Source organism: Somniosus microcephalus, chromosome 6 (genome assembly GCF_052327205.1).
Source record: "Somniosus microcephalus isolate GS21.2 chromosome 6, FLI_Smic_1.0, whole genome shotgun sequence".
NCBI lineage: Eukaryota > Metazoa > Chordata > Chondrichthyes > Squaliformes > Somniosidae > Somniosus > Somniosus microcephalus.
The window spans coordinates 246,396,750-246,417,513 of record NC_140992.1 but is presented as its reverse complement, the minus strand read 5'-3'; the positions used below and the strand labels follow the sequence as shown (position 1 = coordinate 246,417,513).

General features: G+C 45.0%; 1 protein-coding gene across 1 annotated transcript in view; it reads right to left on the bottom strand.

Moving 5' to 3' along the window:
• Positions 1-812: 812 nt before the first annotated feature.
• terf2 (telomeric repeat binding factor 2) overlaps positions 813-20,764 on the bottom strand; it is a 35,759-nt gene continuing 15,807 nt past the window's right edge. Inside the window, exons 7-10 of the mRNA XM_085991723.1 lie at positions 17,400-17,813; positions 14,892-14,986; positions 14,031-14,086; positions 813-3,387 (exon numbers count right to left, since the gene is read on the bottom strand). Of these exons, the coding sequence (XP_085847849.1) occupies positions 3,229-3,387; positions 14,031-14,086; positions 14,892-14,986; positions 17,400-17,813 (724 nt within the window). The 3' untranslated portion in view covers positions 813-3,228. The remainder of the gene's footprint in view (positions 3,388-14,030; positions 14,087-14,891; positions 14,987-17,399; positions 17,814-20,764) is intronic.

Genomic DNA, 20,764 nt, shown 5'->3' with positions numbered 1-20,764 from the left:
CACCAGAAAAATGCAACATAAGAAACTGCTTGTGAAAATCAGGACCCCATTGGATCGAGAAATTACTTAAAAGCAGGCAGGAAAGCACAGCAGTAAATCGAGGTTTCTTAGCCTGATGGGCAGTGGCTGGTGGAGTGGCCCAGGGATCCATGCTGCGACTACTTTTATTTATAAAGGATGACATGGCACTAGTTCAATGAACACCACTAAAAAGAGTTAAATTATTCATTTGTCTCATTCGGCATAAGTAACTAGCAAGGTAGTTAAGGGGGAAAACAGTGGGTGTGGTGTATTTGGATTTTCAAAAAGCAGTTGATGAGGTGCCACACAAGAGGTTTATTACACAAAACTAGGGCTCATGGAATTGGGGGTATTGTATTAGCATGAATTGGGGATTGGTTAATGGACAGAAAACAGAGTAGGAATTAACAGGTCATTTTCGGATTGGCAGGCTCTAACTAGTGGGGTACCGCAAGGATCAGTGGCCTAAATGGATTGTAAACCTTTGGAATTCTCCACTCGAGCGCGCTGTGGATGCTCAGTCGTTGAGTATATTCAAGACAAATCAATAGATTTTTCGATACGAAGGGAATCAAGGGATATGGGGATAGTGCGGGAAGGTTGAGGTGAGGTAAAAGATCAGCCATTATCTTATTAAATGGCAGAGCAGGCTCGGCGGGCCGAATGGCCTACTCCTGCTCATCATTTTTAACACCTCTATCAAATCCCCTCAATTCAACAGAATACACAGCTCTAACTGCTGTCATCATAACTCAACTAGTGAAAAAGAAAGGAACACATCATCACCAATATGAAAAAATACAATTTATTTTCAACGGGTTTCCAATTTGAAACCCGCTTCCAAGCAGAAAACATTAAAAATGAGAAGAGATTTCAATATTTGGAGACGAAGCGATCAGTAACAGAATATGAATTGTGGAAACATTTCTGAATGCAGTATGCTTAAGTCCTTTGTATAAACTGGATTCAAAAAAGGAGAAAATGGTGCAACTTGCATCAGTTAAGCAATTATTTAACATGAAACGACTTTGCAATGCATTAAAAAAAATTCCGTAGCGATAAATCTGATGAAAAATCAAAGATTTCAACATTTCCACTGACATGAAGCCACAAAGATCAGAAGCAACCTTTCAGACATCAAAGGTTTGTTCATACTATACTATACATGTGGCCTACATCTTTGTTGTATTGTTATTAATAAGCAATGTATTAAATTATAGGCATTTAGAAACATTTTTCTCCACTTTGCTATAATTGCGTAAAATATACATCTTATCAAACTAACAAAATTTAAGTTAGAAAAGCAGTCAATTGTTATTTATATATTTTGTACAATACTAGGCTATGCATTTAGTGGCAATTCCTGCAGACTACTGGCACCATCAGAGCTAAGTGCAATCCAAGAGACATAAAACTACCTAAATCACACCTTTTTTATTTGAACAAGTGATGTCTGTGAAACAGCACATTTTAAAAGTTGTCACTAGCTTGTTCTTGCAATAGATCTAATTCTTGTTGCCGAGATCTCAAACAGATCACTGATTTATGGTTTTCACAGAAAAATGGACAGAATCCCAGAACATGTTCTCGAAAACACTGATAAAAATACTGGAAAACGCCATAATATCATGCAATAATAAAGGAATTTGACTTAATCACCTAGTTTTTCCAAACATTACCATATTTTTTCTGTAGGTTTCTCAGTAGGCAAGTGATGAAAATACCTGTCTCCCCCACATCCAACGCCTCATGCAGAATTTTCTGGATGAAATGTTAATAATTAAAATGTCATTCAATGTATTTTCCATCATTAATGCCTTAACAATGCTGAGTGTCACAAATGCTGTTGCAATCAATTCCAAAGTGGGAAAGTTAAAAAACCATTTTCTTGACCGGCATTGCAAACTACTATGCTTTGGCAAGCCCATCAACCCCACACCTGTCGTCAGGATTCCTGCCAGATCAGAAAATTCAGGCCAGTCATCGTAAAACAATTACCCAGTTTATACATTTGAATTCATTCTAACCATCTGTTGACGGAGATAGTTCAGTTTGGGAGGGTTGACATTTTTCTTTTAAATAACATTGTTGCTATTGCAAGGAAATGCAAACTTTAAAAAAGCTGGGTCATCAGATCGCACTTATGCTACACAAAAAAAACTGGCCGCAACAGTACAGCTAAAAGCAGAGAGAGAGAAAGAAAAGCAGGGAGTAGGAAACAGTGACCAATGGTTATGTTGAGAAACTGAATTCTTCAGGAAGCATCACTCAGGAAGTTAATGACAGGATTACTCAACTTGTTATGGAATATATGTTGATATTCCAGATACAGCAATGGTAAGATATTCTTATGAACAAGAACATGAAAAGCCCATAACTCATGAGCGCTGCAGCCATGAATATTGCACGCTCACAAATAATGGAAGTGTGCACAGAGCAAGAATTCTCTGCAGCAAATCAAGTGTGTCAGATGACAATAAAAACAGCCAATGCCCACATAATGTAAGATATTATATCTGGAACAGCACATTCGTTTATACTAAAGCATAAAAGACTGATAATTCTCAATTGTTGCAAGTGGGAGTTAACTACAAAACCCCTGAAAAATTGAAGTAAAGCCAGTGCTCCAGCTGTACTGGTGGATTTTCTTTTATTTTTTGGAGAACAAGGTTCAACATTGTTGATATTTTAACTGTAAAAGATGACCAGTGTCCAAAGATTACAAAAAGTTAGTGGGAAGTTCTGTACTTTTACTGGTGGTTGATTATTTTTGAAATGTCAGAGCACTGTGCACAGTTGCATGCGAAATATTACAAGTCAAAATTAATATGGTACACAAAATAAAAAAACACTTGAACAGGGACTAAATATTTAACTGGAAAGAAAAAAAATGGCTCAAATCTCAATGTTCCTTAATTGGTACTGTTGCCAGGTCCTGAATAGGTGCATGAATAAAACTGCTTACATGTATGCACACATATTACAACACATACATAAAATCTTCCACATGACCATTGCCATTTCTTAAATGAAAAAAGGGCGCCTGCTGGTACCAATTTGATCAGCAAAAGGTTTGCTTTTCAGTGTACTGTAACATTAAATATAAAAAGATTCAGCATTCTTCTATAGTATAAGAGCAATGTGTTTTACATTTCATATTAATGTGATAATTAGTGAAATTTAAAAATAAATCTTGGTATTGTCTTTTTAAGTCATTCCGAGCTTTTGCATCGTCCTCCATCGGTCTTTGATCGTGACACTGGTGCGGTCACAAAATGGGTAATGTTTCAGGATCTTCTGCCAATTTCCTACTCCAAATTTCTGTATACCCTGTTTAATCCATTCACTTTCTTCAATTGTCCATTTCTAGAATACAATTTTTAAAATGCAAATTAGAAACATTCTGGTGACTGAATCTATCTATATATATAAATCGGTACGTCTGTCTGTCATTCTGTCTGTCATCGCCTGTGCGTCTGTCGGGCTATGCGCTCGAAAGTTACAGGGCGTACCTACGCGCGTGTTACCTCCAAAGAAAGCTTACGCTTCCGAGGCGGTCTTAAGCGTATTTACGTTTCGGCCGGGCTAAAATCCCGCCCGCGGTATCCCAAAAACCTTCAGCGTTCCGCTCATTAGCATCTCATTATCCGCTCATTAGCGACAGAGTGACCTCGAGCTCGACCAATCGTGCGCCGGGTTGCTGGCGTGTGCCGCCGGGCCAATTGGTGCGTGTGGGGCCGGGCCTTATCGTTCTGAACCGAGGTGAGTCGCCGCCATCTTGATTCCAAACTTTTCCTTTCTTTTTCCCGCTTTCTGCGTCTTAAAAAAAAACGTTGCTTTTAAAACACATATTGTTTTTAAAAAAAATGATTTAGAAAGTAATTAACTTATCTAATCTCATTAATTTTCCTACCTTTCCCCGTTTTTCCAGGTAGGCCTAGAAACCTCGGCATCTCCTCCGCACCCACGCCCGAGCTAGGCACCTCCCGGCCCCACTCGAAGGCTGGAGGGCCGAGCCTCAGCCCAGCGCCGCTAGGGTGCGCGCGCAGCAGGAGCTGGGACGCGCTGTCTCTCTCTGGCTCGGCCGAGGGGCGTGGCTTGCTGAGCGTCAAGCGTTACCCTGGCAACCCCGGCCGGCCGTCTCGCACAGCCGCAATCGGCGGTCTTCACCTCCGGGGGGGGGGGGGGGGGGGGGGGCCGCGCGCGCAGCAGGAGCAGCTGAGACACGGCGTCTCTCTCTCTCTCTGGCTCGGCCCGGGGGCGGGGCTTGGTCAGCGTCACGGTTACCCTGGCAACCGGGCCCGCCGGCCGAGCCAGAGAGAGACGCCGCGTCTCAGCTCCTGCTGCGCGCGCAATCGGCGGTCTTCACCTCGGGGGGGCGGCGACCCTCGGGGGGGGGGGGGGGGGCCCCGCCCTCCCTCCCCCCTCTCCTCTCCCGCCTCCCCTCTCCTCCCCCCCTCCTCTCCCCTCTCCTCCCCCCCTCCCCTCTCCTCTCCCCCCTCCCCCCTCCTCTCCCCCTCCGCTCCCCCCCTCCCTCTCTTCCCCCCAGTCGCTCTCTCTCTTCCCCCCAGTCGCTCTCTCTCTTCCCCCCCCGTCGCTCTCTCTCTTCCCCCCCCGTCGCTCTCTCTCTTCCCCCCCCGTCGCTCTCTCTCTTCCCCCCCCGTCGCTCTCTCTCTTCCCCCCCCGTCGCTCTCTCTCTCTCTTCCAACAGCAACATGCCCTCGAAAAAGCCTCGGCACCGCCGGGCACTTCAGCTAGTCTATATATAAAAGCGGTACTTCTGTCCTTCTGTCTGTCTATCCGGCTATACACTCAAGTTATAGAGCGTACCTACACGTGCGTTACATCAAAAGAAAGCTTACGATTCCGGAACGGTCATAAGCGTATTTACGTTTTGGCGAGACAAAAATTGCGCCCACGGTATCCAAAAAGCGTTCAAAATTCCGCTCATTATCATCGAGTGATACGAAGGTCGACCAATCGTCCGGTCGAGCGACCCGACGGTCGACCAATCGCTGCGTGGCGGGGGCGGGATCGTCGCGCGTGCAGGCGGGCCCTCCTAGAGTCGAGTGACAGGACGATTGACCAATCCTATGCTTCGGTGGCATGACGGTTGACCAATCGGTGCGTGTGTGGGCGGGCCTTATCGTTCTGAACCGAGGTGAGTGGCCGCCATCTTGATTCCATTCTTTTTCCCGCTTTCTGCGTGTTTCTTTTCAAATCTACATTTCCAGCAAAAAAAAATTGCTTTTATTAAATTGTTTTAAACAAAAGTTCATTCATTTGTAAATATTTTCTCCAACCTGATGTTTCTTTTCCCTACCTTTCCCCGTTATTGTAAGGCCTCAAAGCCTAGGCCTCTCCTGCCCAGCCACGCCCGAGCTAGGTAATTGTCCCACGGCTTCTGGTAAGCTCCTCGCCGCCCGCCCCACCCCCAGTCCCCCCCATCACGTTACCCGGGGCAACGGCGTCGACCGCGAGGGTCACGGGACATGCACAGGGTGCGCGCGCAGCAGGCGACGCACAGAGCGCGGGAAACCAGCAGCTGAGATGCGGCGTCTCTCTCTCTCTTCCCCGCTCGGCGGTCTTGAAGCCAGCTCGGGCGGGGGGGGCGGGGCTCGGAGAGCGGGGCTCTCGGGACGGGGCGGCCGGGGCTCGGAGAGCGGGGCTCTCGGGAGTGCGGGGCGGGGCGGCACGGCCGGTGCTCAGGAGCACGGGGGCTCGGAAGGGGGGGGGGGGGGGAAGGGTTACCCCGGCAACCGGGCGTGGCCGTCTCTCACAGCCTCAAGCCGGCTCACGCCTGTTCCCGGGGCTTGGCTCCATTTGCGGCCGCGGGCCACTCGCCCTCTCTCTCCTTCCCTCTGTCTCTCTCTCCTTCCCCCCCCACCCCCCCTTCTCTTCCCCCCCAGTCGCGCTCTCTCTCTCTCTTCCCCCCCAGTCGCGCTCTCTCTCTCTCTTCCCCCCCAGTCGCGCTCTCTCTCTCTCTTCCCCCCCAGTCGCTCTCTCTCTCTCTCTTCCCCCCCAGTCGCTCTCTCTCTCTTCCCCCCCAGTCGCTCTCTCTCTCTTCCCCCCCAGTCGCTCTCTCTCTCTTCCCCCCCAGTCGCTCTCTCTCTCTTCCCCCCCAGTCGCTCTCTCTCTCTTCCCCCCCAGTCGCTCTCTCTCTCTTCCCCCCCAGTCGCTCTCTCTCTCTTCCCCCCCAGTCGCTCTCTCTCTCTTCCCCCCCAGTCGCTCTCTCTCTCTTCCCCCCCAGTCGCTCTCTCTCTCTTCCCCCCCAGTCGCTCTCTCTCTCTTCCCCCCCAGTCGCTCTCTCTCTCTTCCCCCCCAGTCGCTCTCTCTCTCTTCCCCCCCAGTCGCTCTCTCTCTCTTCCCCCCCAGTCGCTCTCTCTCTCTTCCCCCCCAGTCGCTCTCTCTCTCTTCCCCCCCAGTCGCTCTCTCTCTCTTCCCCCCCAGTCGCTCTCTCTCTCTTCCCCCCCAGTCGCTCGCTCTCTCTTCCCCCCCAGTCGCTCTCTCTCTCTTCCCCCCCAGTCGCTCTCTCTCTTCCCCCCCAGTCGCTCTCTCTCTCTTCCCCCCCAGTCGCTCTCTCTCTCTTCCCCCCCAGTCGCTCTCTCTCTCCCCCCCCAGTCGCGCTCTCTCTCTTCCCCCCCAGTCGCGCTCTCTCTCTCTTCCCCCCCGTCGCTCTCTCTCTCTTCCCCCCCAGTCGTTCTCTCTCTCTTCCCCCCCAGTCGTTCTCTCTCTCTTCCCCCCCAGTCGCTCTCTCTCTCTTCCCCCCCAGTCGCTCTCTCTCTTCCCCCCCAGTCGCTCTCTCTCTCTTCCCCCCCAGTCGCTCTCTCTCTCTTCCCCCCCCAGTCGCTCTCTCTCTCTTCCCCCCCCAGTCGCTCTCTCTCTCTTCCCCCCCAGTCGCTCTCTCTCTCTTCCCCCCCCAGTCGCTCTCTCTCTCTTCCCCCCGTCGCTCTCTCTCTTCCCCCCCAGTCGCTCTCTCTTCCCCCCCAGTCGCTCTCTCTCTTCCCCCCAGTCGCTCTCTCTCTTCCCCCCCAGTCGCTCTCTCTTCCCCCCCCCAGTCGCTCTCTCTCTTCCCCCCAGTCGCGCTCTCTCTTCCCCCCCAGTCGCTCTCTCTCTTCCCCCCCCCAGTCGCTCTCTCTCTTCCCCCCCAGTCGCTCTCTCTCTTCCCCACCCCCGTCGCTCTCTCTCTTCCCCCCCCCAGTCGCTCGCTCTCTTCCCCCCTGATGCGCTATCAATTACTCAAAAGACTGAGGTTAAGCGAGTAACTAACAGGCTTTTATTAACAAGAGAATGAAGGTGTGCCTCGAGTGGTCGACCAGTCCAGAATAGAGGGACTGTGGAGCAGTCACCTTTATACCTGGACTCGTGGGAGGAGTCAGCCGAGGCATGTACAGACATGTACACAGTGGAATACAAACACCCACACAGGCAGGTATAACAGTGGTTTACCACACCCCCCAGTCGCTCTCTCTCTTCCCCCCCAGTCGCTCTCTCTCTCTCTCTTCCAACAACAACATGCCCTCAAAAAAGCCTCGGCGTCGGGCACTTCAGCTAGTATAATATAAATTAGTAAGTACCGTCTTTAAGGCTGGGACCAAGCAGGCCTGAAAGATTGTTTCTCAAATTCCCTATTTGATTTCTTGGTGACTATCTTACAGGAAACTTTCTGGTATCCAGCACTGACGGGACAGAGCTGGTGCCGTCCCATCAAAACTGCTGTAGAAGCCAGCGCTAATGTTAAAACAACAAACCCTGTTGCTTAGCAACAGCTTCAAAACAGTCGGCCGCAGCTTAAAAGCGTCTCTGTAGCTAAGTAACAGCTTCAGCTAGACCTTGCAGAGCCTGACTGGAAAAAAAAAGCAACGATAAGTAAAAAAACGAATAGGAAACGGCTCCTGAATTTTGCCGGTAGATAGAGCTTTCCAGACATTTAACCTCCGGTTAAACGAAAGTTTCCTGTATATTGATGGTCTCTAGTTATGCTCTTCCCACAAGTGGAAATACTCTCTCTGTAGCCACTCTATCGAAACCTTTCATAATTTTAAAGACCTCTATTAGGTCACCCCTCAGTCTTCTTTTTTCCAAGCGAAAAGAGGCCCAGCCTGTTCATCCTTTCCCCGATAGGTATACCCTCGCATTTTGGGTATCATCCTTGTAAATCTTCTCCACACCCTCTCCAGTGCCTCTATATCCTTTCTGTAATATGGCGACCAGAATTGTACGCAGTACTCCAAGTGAGGTCTAACCAAGGTCCGATACGAGTTTAGCATAACTTCAGTACTTTTCAATTCTATCCCTCTAGAAATAAACCTTAGTGCTTGTTTTTTTTTTTTTATGGCCTTGTTAACTTGTGTTGCTACTTTTAGCGATTTGTGTATCTGTACTCCGAGATCCCTTTGCTCCTCTACCCCACCCAGACTCTGAATTCAGCAGAAACTTCTTTACCCAGAGGGTGGTGAGAACGTGGAACTTGCTACCACTGGGAGTAATTGAGGCAAATGGTATAGATGCATTTAAGGGGAGGCTAGATAAGCAGATGAGGTAGAAGGGCATAGAGGGTTATGCTGATAGAGTTAGATGAGGGAAGACGGGAGGAGGCTCGAACGGAGCATATACGCCAGCATGGACTTGTTGGCCCGAAAGGCTATACTGCACAGAAACAGGCCAATGCAATCCTATGTAATCAGTCAATCGCACCACACTCCATCAACATGGAGACTTAATGGAAAAAATCTACAATGTACTTGACTACAGACTACTTCAAAAGATGATGATTTCAAAGTGGCTATGCACTGTTAGTGATCATTAGTGACTTCTGCTAACACATCCGACAGTCAATTGAATCTAATGCTTATAAAAATGATATATTCTATCAAAATAAAGCAAACCTTACTCACGTGGTCATTCTTCAGGGGTAAATCTAGACACAGTGTGTTGACAGGTTATTTGACTGAGGGATGCATCACAACAAGCTGAATGCTGTTCTCACCAGACATCCACAGGCACACACTTAGCACCAGAGGGTTGTTGGATAGCAATCATCAGGAGTTATAACTCTGGCTGATTTTCTCCTCCTTGGGCACAGAGGACAATTGTACTGCCACTCTGGTTGGATCAACTAACTCAGCAAAGACCGGAAATCAAACCCCAAGGCTTTCTGATCTATAAGGCTCATCTACACACTGTCTTCATCACTGAGCTATCAAGGGAGCAATATATTCACTTTAATCCAAGCATTTTTACCCCTTTTAATGTGGGTTCCGAGAATTACAAATTTCAGTCTAGAATAATGAAAATTCACCTTCATCTGCAGACTTATAGGGGGGAAAATTCAGTCGTTTGCGCCTTCCATTAGCGCCTTAAGAGGGCGCTAATTGGGGCGCAACGCAACTAGCGCCCGGGCACGGCGATGTTTGCGCTGCTCACGAAATTAACTATACATTTTGCAGCGGCGCTAAACACTACCGCCACGATCTCCTGCGTGGCAGATCGTGACGTCAGTAGAGTGCGCAACGCCCCATTAGCGCCCCAGACCGGATATTGAATGGCGCCCCCTGCCGCTAGCAACGACAGGTTGAGGGGAGCATTTTGCTGTCAGAAAGGGACTGGGGGAGCACTATTTAAAAGCGACCGCTTCCTACCTTCTTTTGTCGGTGACATTTTTGCACCACACATTCTGAGAGAGAGAGAGAGAGAGAGAGAGAGAGACTGAGACTGACTTCTGGAGAGATTCAACGCTGTGTGAAGGAGTTTTGAGTACTGAGCAGCACTTTGCAGGTTCATTTTGATTTGTCCTTCCTTGCTTCGCCAGCGCTCGGAGGTAGCGCTTCGCTCCTCTGCCTTTGTGTCTTAAGACAGGTGTGAAGCGCCTGATTTAGCGCTCCAATCACCTCCAGGGGCAATAAAAGCCAAGTTTGCCGTCAGAGGCGATAATTAGCGCCAGGCACTAAACCTTGCGCACGGCCGATAATGGCGCCCCAGACGGGGCGATACTGAATTTTCCCCCCCCCATACAGTTTTGTGCCATTGTGTTGAGTAACCCAACCCAACCCAACACAAAAGTCATTTAACTAGTAAGGTGTTCTACCCCTCCTAAATTGAATGGCATTCTTGAATCTGATCAAGAATAGCAGTGAATCAAGAGGTTGTGTACAAAAAGGATTCAAACGCATCTACCACTTCTTTCTGTATAAAAAACACTGCAATTGAAATCTTAAATGTAAGAAAGCAAATTGCAGTGGGGAAAGAGTTAAACGGACATCGCTGGCAGTTTCACGGAATGGTGTAATAAAGACAATAATCTCATTAGTAAGCTTTTTCTAAGTTGATAACATAGTCAGATGTTGAAACCATAAGAGGCCCAAGAGGATGTAAGTTCTGTTCTGGCAGGAAAGTAAAACAATGAGTTGGAAGTAAAAGAGGCCTGGAGAGGCAGGAAAGGAGGACAATGAGTCAGAAATACAATGTTGATGAGACCCCATCTGGCATAAACAAAGGTCATAGGTGCAACAACAGCTTGAGGGATAACGGACATATACTTTTCCGATAATAAAGGCGGTACTTTAATGTAACGCAGCAGCATAGGCAACCAATCAGTGAAGATGCATGCAGGCCAAGGTCCAATCAGGTGGCAGGAATGAATTTTGAATGAGCTGGACATATGTATAAAAATGTAGTGTTTGCTGTACCAATTTGGAAAAAGTCTGGCTAATACAGAGCAGACTGTTTCCCCACTGGTGCAATAAAGATAACTTGACTATCGATCTAAAACCTTGTGTCGAGTGTTGGTTTAAAATACTCCACAACAAAAGAAAAAGAAAATAAGCACCAGCACATGGATACTCTGACTTCACTGCTTGTTAGGGCATGGGCACTTGTCACATTTTAAAACTTGATAATTTATTCACAGAAAGGATTTGGAAAAGGGTTACTTTTAAAATTGGGTTTTTAAAAGCAGTGTGCACTTTCTTTTTATTTAAAAAAAGCACCCAGAAAAAACAGTGGCTAATATGCTAAACAGAAGTTGTTTTCCCCAGAGATTAAACAATAAACGATGTTAGTTTTTACGGGTAATCAGAAAAGACTTCTCATCCACTGTTGGAAAACACTTCAATCTTTGTCTGTCTATGAAGTGGGGGTTAAGAAGAGGCACACAGAGACACCAAAAGGTAGTCAGATAATGTAGTTCTGTGAGAAGGTTAAAAAGATAGGAGACTGCAGGGAGCAGGTTCTGCCCTGGGTTCTACAACAGAATACATAGCAATTATTCTGTTTAAATTAAGCAAGATGAAGTGGAGTGACATAGTATATTCATTATTTTTATATTATTATGCAAAGATTTACTGATTGAACTAAAGGAATCTAATCGTAACTTTTACTCTATACATTCAGCATACTGTGGAATAAAGCAGTTTAATGATTCGAATCAAACCTAATTTCTTCTAGTGTTAATTCAGTTCGTCTTTGGTAAGAATTGAAAAAAATCTCCAAGAAGAATGCTGACATTTAGTTCCGGTCATGAGGGTGTACAATTGTTAGACCTGCCAAGTCCCACTATTATACAAGGAAAGGGCAATGTGAGGCAACCTCCATAAAGTAAGACTCAAGGCTTCTTATGGGAGTGACCGACGTCACTGAACTAGAGAATGTATTCACGGCAGACCCAAATTTGTAATAGTATGCATCAACAATTACTATACAATGAATTTGTAATTCTGGCAATGGGAAGGCGGAGGTCAGGAGAGGAGGAGGAACCATGCATAACAGTGACTATATTTCACAAGTAGTTAATTGGCTGTGAAGCACTTTGGGGTGTCTGGAGATATGATAAGGCGATATATAAATGCAGGTTTTTTCTTTATACACTACTTATTGCAATGCTGTAATGTGTTCATCTGTATTGGAGGCCAATAATTAAATGCAATCTATGTAGGTACAATATTATAGCTGTTAAGTATTAAACCTGTCACAACTACTGCAGGTTGCTCTGAAGGGAGGAAAACTTAAATTTCACCGACAGCCATCTCATTCTGCTGATAGTATATCTCGTCATCATCATAAAACAGCTTAGTTATAGAGCGCTGTTAACATAGAAAACATTCCAAGGGGTTTCACAGAGGTGTAATCAGACAAAAATCAACATAGGATCGAAAGAGGAGATATTAGATGGGGTAACTCAACGCTTTGTCAAAGAGGTGGGTTCTAAGGAGGATCTTAAAAGGAGGAGAGGCAGAGAGGGGTAGGGAGGGGATTCCAGAGCTTAGGGCCTAGATGGCTGATGGTACGGCCACCAATGGTGGAGCGATGGAATTTCAGGATCAGTAAGAGGCCAGAGTGGGAGGAACACAGAATTGTCGGAGGGTTGTAGGGCTGGAGAAGGTTACAGAGATAGGGAATTGCAAGGCCATGAAGGGATTTAAACATGAAATGAGTTTTAAATGGGAGGCATTGGGGACCAGGAGCCCATGCGGGTCAGCGAGCACAGGGGTGATACGCGAGTGGCACTTGGTGCACGATAGGATATGAGCAGCAGAGTTTTTGGATGAACTGACGATTATGGAGGGTGAAGGGTCAGAGGCTGGCCAGGAGAGTATTGGAATGGTTGAGTCAGAAGGTGAGAAAGGCATGGATGAGGGTTTTGGCAGAAAATGGGCTGAGGCAGCAGCAGAGAAGTGCGTTGTTATGGAGGTGGAAGTAAGCGGTCTTTGCGATGGGGACGGATGTGAAATTGGAAACTCAGCATGGGTTCAAATACGACTCCGAGGTTGCCAACAGTCGGGTTCAACCGGAGATAGTGGCTGGAGAGGGGATGGAATCATTGGCAAGGGTACGGAGATCGTGGCAGGGGCCAAAGACAATGGGCCAGTAATTCCGGTCCCAACGCGTGAGTACGGACGGTGTACTCACGCGTGGGCCCGTTGGACGTGCCGGATTTCAGCATGCACAGCGCATGCGCAGGAAACCGGCATTTCCTCCAAGGGGTTCAGAGGTCCAACGCGTGTGCGCAGGACTCTGCGCGCACGCGTTGAACTTCCTTCTTTTTGACAGGTTTGCCCGTGTGCAAGGGCCTGAACTTTTTAGACATATAAAAAGGAGGCGTAAGGACTTGATTCTTTAAGGTAAGTGGTCTATTATTTAAAATTATAACATTTTTTCCACAGTTTTATTGTTTTTAAGGACTTTACAGTAAGGTAAGTTTATTTTTAGACCCGATTTCTTAAAAAATTATTTTTTTCAAAAATTTGATTAATTGTTTAAAATAGTTTTTTAAAGTTATTTATAGTTTATTTAATTATTGGGATGTTTTTTAAAATTTTATTTAAAGTTAAACTAGTCTTTTGGGCACCCGTACTTTTCATGAGTTTGACAGTTCTTACTATCAAACTCATGAATGAAGTTTCCCCTCCCCTGATTGGCTGCACAGTGCTCACCTGATCCCAGCCGGCACATCGCACTAACTACGCCGCTGGATCAGGCAAGCACAGCGCGCCGACAGCTGAACCGGGCCAGTGACAGGAATTCCAAGCAGGCCCAGGCTTCAGATGTCGGTGCGCCGGGTGAGTGCACATCGGGGGGCTTGCACGCGCGGCAAGCCCCCGATCCTAATTTCTGGGCCAATGGCTTCAGTCTCTCCAATGTTTACAGCATGAAATTGCAGCTCATCCAGGACTAGATGTCCGACAAGTAGTCCGACAACACAGAGGCAGCAGGAGGGGTCGAGAGAGGTGGAGAGACAGTGAACAAAAAGATGGCATTCAATAACATGACAAATTTCAACAGACTGAAGTACGATTAAAACAGAGCCACACTAAAAGAATACTTAATCAAATAAACAATGCTGTTTTATTTACTTGTGTAAAGATTCCTTCCTAATGCACCTTCAGAAAATTTAAAGTGATACCACAAGATTTGCAAATGAAATTGGGACATGTAGGTAAATTGCACATAAATCAACCTCAATGTATAGGATATCAAACCAAAGTATACAAGTTTCAAGGTAAGCAAATTACCTGGCGTTTAGAGGAGCATGAAAAATGACTCTCTGTTGGAGAAGTTCTTCCATTCCCTGTGTAAGAAATCAACAGTAATTAAGCTTAAAATCAGATGGATAAGTCAATTGCCATAACAAGTGCTGCAATTAATACATTGGGCCATAATTTGCTGGAAGAGTGAATCTAACGGCATCTGCCAAATTTCCCATATCATCAACATCCTAAGGTTCATCATTACCAGATGCTAACTGGATCAGTTATATCAACACCATGGCTACAAGAACGGGGAAGAGACTGGTTACTCTGCAACTCGTGGCTCACCTTATGGCCCCTCAATGCCTCTCCACCATCTACAACGCTCAGGCCAGGAGTCTGATGGGAATACTCACCACTTGCCTAGGTGAGTGCAGCCACAACACTCAAAAATGTTGACACCGTCTACGACAAAGGAGTCCGCTTGATCAGTATCTGCCACTAAACCGGATATACGCTCCCTCCACCTCGGGCTTACTATGGTGAAAATATCTACTATCTACAGAATGCACTGCAGCATCTCCCAAACTTACTTCGATAGCACCTCCCAGTCCCGCAAACTCTTACACCAAGGAGGACCAGAGTAGCAGTGTTGTGGAAACACCGCCACCCGAAAAGTTCTCCAAGTCACACATCATCTTGACTTGGACATAAAATTGCTGTTCCTTCATCATCACAGGGTAATAATCCTGGAATTCCCTACCTAGCCATTACCACAAGACCTCCAGCAGTTCAAAGAGAAGGCCCAACACACCTTATGGGTAACTAGGGATTAGCAATAAATGCAGCCTTGCCAGCATCGTTCACATCCAAAGATCAAAATTTGTACATTGCTATTTTACTCACGGATGGAAATGTCTCGAGATACATCAAAAAGAAATTCTTCATCGCTCCACTCTTCCTTGTCCTCAATCTCTCCAGGATAATTCAAGCAGTTATTCCTAATTGATCATTTAAAATAATTAGACACCAACCATCACAAGTAACAATACTGCTGTCTTTTGGAAAATGGCATGGAAAGCTGGATCTTTCCACCATGTAGCAAATGGCAAAGACTACTTTAACCACTATATTTGCCAGACCTAATACCGGTTTTGTCATATTCCCAAAGAAGAGTTATGTTAACAACGTATAATTGTAATTTAATAGCAAAATACTGCGGATGCTGGAAATCTGAAATAACAACAGAAAATGCTGGAAACACTCAGCAGGCCAGGCAGCATCCGTGGAGAGAAAGAGAGTTAACGTTTCAGGTCTGGGACCCTTCATCAGGACTGGAAAAAGCTGGAGATGTAACAGATATTAAGCAGGTGCAGAGACAGGGGGTTTGGGAGGGGAGGGAGGAATTGAAGGAACATACTAAGAGGCAGGAAAGATAAATGTTGCAAATGGGAATGGCAAAATCATACAGCATGAAAAATGGGGGCAGGGGTTATAGCTTGAAATTGTTGAACTCAATGTTGAGTCCAGGAGGCTGTAAAGTGCCTTCTAAAGTCTGTAAGGGTGACCCTGAGCTTCCGGTCACCTGTCACTTTAATTCTCTGCTTCATTCCCACTCTGATCTCTCTGTCCTCGGCCTATTATTGTTCCAATGAAGCTCAATGTAAGCTCCAGGAACAGCACCTCATCTTTCGATTAGGCACTTTACAGCCTTCTGGACTCCACATTGAGTTCAACAATTTCAAACTATAACCCCTGCCCCCATTTTTCATGCTGTATGATTTTGCCATTCCCATTTGCAACATTTTATCTTTCCTGCCTCTTACATAAGCACAGTATATTCCTTCAATTCCTTCCTCCCTTCCCAACACCCCCCCTCCTTGTCTCTGCACCCGCTTAATATGTTACATCTCCAGCTTTTTCCAGTTCTGATGAAGAGTCCCAGACCTGAAACGTTAACTCTGTTTCTCGCTCCACGGATGCTGCCTGGCCTGCTGAGTATTTCCAGCATTTTCTGTTGTTATTTATAATTGTAATTTATTGCTTTTGCTAAAGTGAGACCAATACCATAAATGGCTGATGAAACTTAAAGCAGTACTGCTACAGCTATTGTGATACTTAAGTGTGTTCCTTCTTATCTCCGTCTCCAGTTATGAGTAGTGCGTTAAGTCCTTTTGTGGAGCAATACCACAAAGCCACAGACAGAACATTTCTGTTACCACCATTTTTTTACTAGTATTCTAGCAGAAGAACCTACATGGGAATTTTGCAAGTAAAATGTATTCTCCCAGAATGGTTTACATCCAAGAGTTGCTGTCAGATGGTTTCTCCCACATACACATGATGAGGAAAAATACATGAGCCTTTATCTGATTTAGCAAAACAAAATCACAGTCCAATTTTTTGTTGGAAAAAGATTAAAGTACTAGACACCTCACAGCAAGGTTGAAACAGCAACCACTATTCAGATTCAGATGACATTAGCGAAATATCACTCTTGGTTGAAATGGTCCGTTGAATCACTATTTGTAATCTGGTGTCTCATACAGTGGCTGAGCTTGGGCTATTACACAACACTTTTCAGACAATTCAGAACAAAGTAATTGACTATTCAATGCTTCTGTTCTAATTTATAACATATCAGAAAATGTGTGGTTCCTGGGGTAAAGGTGCCACAACTGGCCAGAAGCAAAAAAGTAGACATGGGAAGAGAAAAATATAATCAGCTGGGGCTCCCACTCCTAGATGTTACCGAGTGGCCCCTATGGTGAAGTTCATGCATGTGGATACACAGGGCGGGGCAGGGGAAAGAGAAAAATAATCATCTATGATTCCCTCCACGGTCAAATAACCTCGAAACTATTTCAGTCTAGGTTCAGAATGGCCAGTTAAGACTAGGTACCAGAGGTCTGATGTTCCTCTATAGAAATCCATTCCAGCAAAAGTCAGTGCCTTTAGGAGGGAAAAAAAGGGAACAGCAAAAAAAAAAAATTAGAATTCAACTTGTACTCCAGTATGGCTTAACTTACTACAGGAAACTTTCGATTAACCGGCCACTAAATAACCGGAAATGTTGGTTAACCGGCAAAATTCAGGAGTCGGTTCAGATAACTTTTTTTACTTTTAGTTACTTTTTTTTTACTCATTTCTGGCTGTGCAAGCGTCTAACTGAAGCTGTTGCTAAGCTACAGACGCTTGCAAGCTGTGCTAACAGGGTTTGTTGCTTTATACGGAGCTCAGAAGCTCCCTATATTTTAACTATAGCGCTCGATTCTCCGGCAATGTTGATAGTACCAGCTCGGTCCCGTCCGTGCCGGATACCAGAAAGTTTCCTGTATAGTCTTTCCCCAATCAAGTACATTTTTGAGAAAAACATACATGAAGTTAAAGACTATATAGTTTAACGATTCTAACCTCTTGACTTGTTGCAAGGTGGTTTTCTTATGCGAGATTTCTTTAAAAGAGCCATCTTTATTATGTGACTGTAGGGGGTTCACTCTGTCATGTTGAATTTCCTGTCTGCTACCAGACTTGGCTATGGTATCAAGATGTTCGACCTCATCCTGACTGTCTGGATCTATAATAAACCGAGAAACAGCCTGTATGCATTTTACATCTGGCTTATCAAATTGTTGAATAGCCTTTGCCTCAGTCCTCTGCTTCTTGCATCTTGCCATCTGTTGTGCTTTGCTGTTTTCAGGCATTTCAAAATCCAATAAATCTATCTTCTTAAAGGATGACATTGGATCCACTGTTGATTTATGGAGGATGCAGAATGCTGTTTGTAGTGCTACAAGACTGCTAGGAAGGCCAGGCCGAGATTCCACTCTAGAAAGAATGCAAATTTGTCGTTATAGGATTATCTGTTTCTCTGGATTTTGGCATTTCAACATGAACATGCTTTTTTTCCCCAACACAACTTGTGAATATTTTGAAACATTGTAGGAAAGTATGTGTCAATCTAGCCCGTGTCTTTCGGATGAGACGTTTCGGCCCCGTCCACGCTCTCAGGTGGACGTAAAAGGTCCCATGGCGCTATTTCGAAGAGCGGGGGAGTTCGCCCCGGTGTCCCGGCCAATATTTATCCCTCAATCAACATAACAAAAACAGATTACGGTATCTGGTCATCATCACATTGCTATTTATGGGAGCTTGCTGTATGCAAATTGGCTGCCATGTTTCCTACATTACAACAGTGACTACATTCCAAAAGTACTTCATTGGCTGTAAAGCGCCTTGAGACGTCCGTTGGACATGAAAGGCGCTATATAAATGTAAGTCTTTCTTTTCTTCTTTTTACAGACCATTGGTTTAGAAATTCATTGCACAACAGAGTGATAGGATATAGTTTCACACATAATTCCCCATACAATGTTCTCAATTTTAGTGAGCTTGTCAGGGAGGAAGATACGTCAAGAACAACAACTAGTCTGTTCAGAACATAAACTTCTCTAAATAAACATTGCAGGATTTCTTATTCTTACCATTAAGGAACTCAATGCTAGGAACACAACCCAAGCTTCCCATAGCTCAGGTTGGTAAATGCACCATCTGGTTTGGTGCTGAGCCATACAGTATAGGTCTCAGGGTTGTAACTTGGTCTGTACCAAGTTAGTTGTTCTTAGCTGAGATGATTAGTAGACGTTCCAATTTTACACAGCTACCCTAGCCTAGGAATGGATGGGGGGTGGGGGGAAATCAGCCAGGATTTCAGCTCCTGAACTCTATCCAGTGGCCCTTACTGAGGAGTGCACGTGTGGACGTCAGATGAGGATATGACTTGGCTTTGTTAAAATGGTCCTCTGCAGTCAAATAACCTGTCAACATTGACCATCTAGGTTCACACATGAAGAATGACAAGCAACTGGAGCAAGTTGGGAGAGGGGGAAATCTAGTTTTTTTTAAAATTGAACTAATGGCTAGAATGCTTACCGTTGGCATTTTCTCATACTTCAATTTTATAGGCAAGCAACTTATTAAAAGTGTACCTGAAGTAAATTTCTTCCTTCCCCAGAATGTCTTTGCACAATGCATATTGGCTTTAAAGGATAGATTAGACTTTAATTCTGAACATAATGGTGAACAAGCCTGGCCTGGGGTGTACTCCCATCTCATTTTCTCCCTCTGCAGGTAACTCCCAATCTTTGCTTGATGCTTCCTCACCACAGTAGGGCGGCGATCATAAATGGATCCTAAGGGGATTCATAGGCACAAATCCACATCCTTATCACTCTGTGGCACAGCCCACCGTATAATTTGATTTTTCAATACAAATATACATTACAGCAGTGCCACAACTGCTTCGGATAGCCAAGCTGATTGAAGTTCTGCCTCCACAAAAATTCCAAGCCTGTAAAATAGTACTTGTTGATAAAACGTACTACTTTTTCATAAAACACTACATGGTGCAAAATGAACACCTCGTGGAAAAAGTAAGATTGGCGCAGACACAGACAATTAAAAAAAAGAGTTTAAACAGCATGCATGTTTTGAGTCCTGTTGAATTAAAAATATGTCAGGCTATACATTGCTAATTCAGGAACCATTAACATGAACTTCAGGCTGCTTGACAGGGGGGTAGTTAGGGTGATGCCTAACCCTTTCCAAGTTGCAAATTAAAAGTGGCAGGTCTAACTTTTGATCCATCTATCATAATGGCATTGTTATCTGTTTAATTATTTCTATCATTATTTCTGCAATATGCAGAGAGATTAAACGATCACTGTAGGTAAATTTAAAAAGTCAGGCATGAGAAAAGACCAATCTACCAATCGCTCTAATACCTTAAATCTCCTAAACAATGTTGCATATTCTAAATTCATAATAAGTGTCCTCTCACAAGCCCCATAACACACCCAGCAAAAGGGAGGAATGGGTTGATGCCCAGACAGACAAAAAGAGCACACCAACACCATTGATCCCCAGCTGTACAGGATGAACCTAACCTAAAAACACCAATAGGAAAAGTGAGGTGGCCCCTGCAGCATTTCTCCCTCCCCACCAATCCTGCAGTGTTAAACTACTGCACAAATATGCGTAATTATTCCATCAATATGCCCTCCGATAAAGGTCATGTTGAGAATACATGCCATTATATCTGAGGAAGTTAACGGGTGATCTCATAGATGTCTAAATTTATGAATAATAAGGTAAATAGTATGGACTGTTTCCCCAGTTGGTAACATGGTAACAAGAGGGCGTACATTTAAAATAATCATAAAAAGAATTAAAGGAAAAGCTGAAAAAAATTCTTGGGAGGGTGGTTAGAATGCAGAGTTTTCTGAATTGAAGTTGAAGCAGAGACCGTAAATTATTTTACAAGGGAATTAAATGGTTGCTTGTGACTGAGGAAATACTATTTGCTGGAACACTCTTAAATGTAAAAAAGTTTTCTATTTTGTAAAAAAATATTTTTTTAAGTTGCTGTTTTTTCCCACCACCTCCAAGTTCCCTTTCAAGTCAAACACCAGCTTAACTTTGACACCTATCACCTTTCCTTCATCATTGCTAGGTAAATATCCTGGAATTCCCTACCTACCACCATTGTGGGAGCACCATCACAAGGACTGCACTGGTTCAAGGAGAAGGCACCTTCTCCTTCCACCACCACCTTCTCAGGGCATCGAGTGATGGACTATAAATGCGACTTTGCCAGTGTCACCCACATCCAGAGAACAAGAAAAAGGGCCAAGTCAAAAACGTTGCTGGGGGTTGTGATTATTTTGTATTGATATTAGTGAATTTTAAAAGACAAGCAATTGTGCTTTGAAACGGCAATG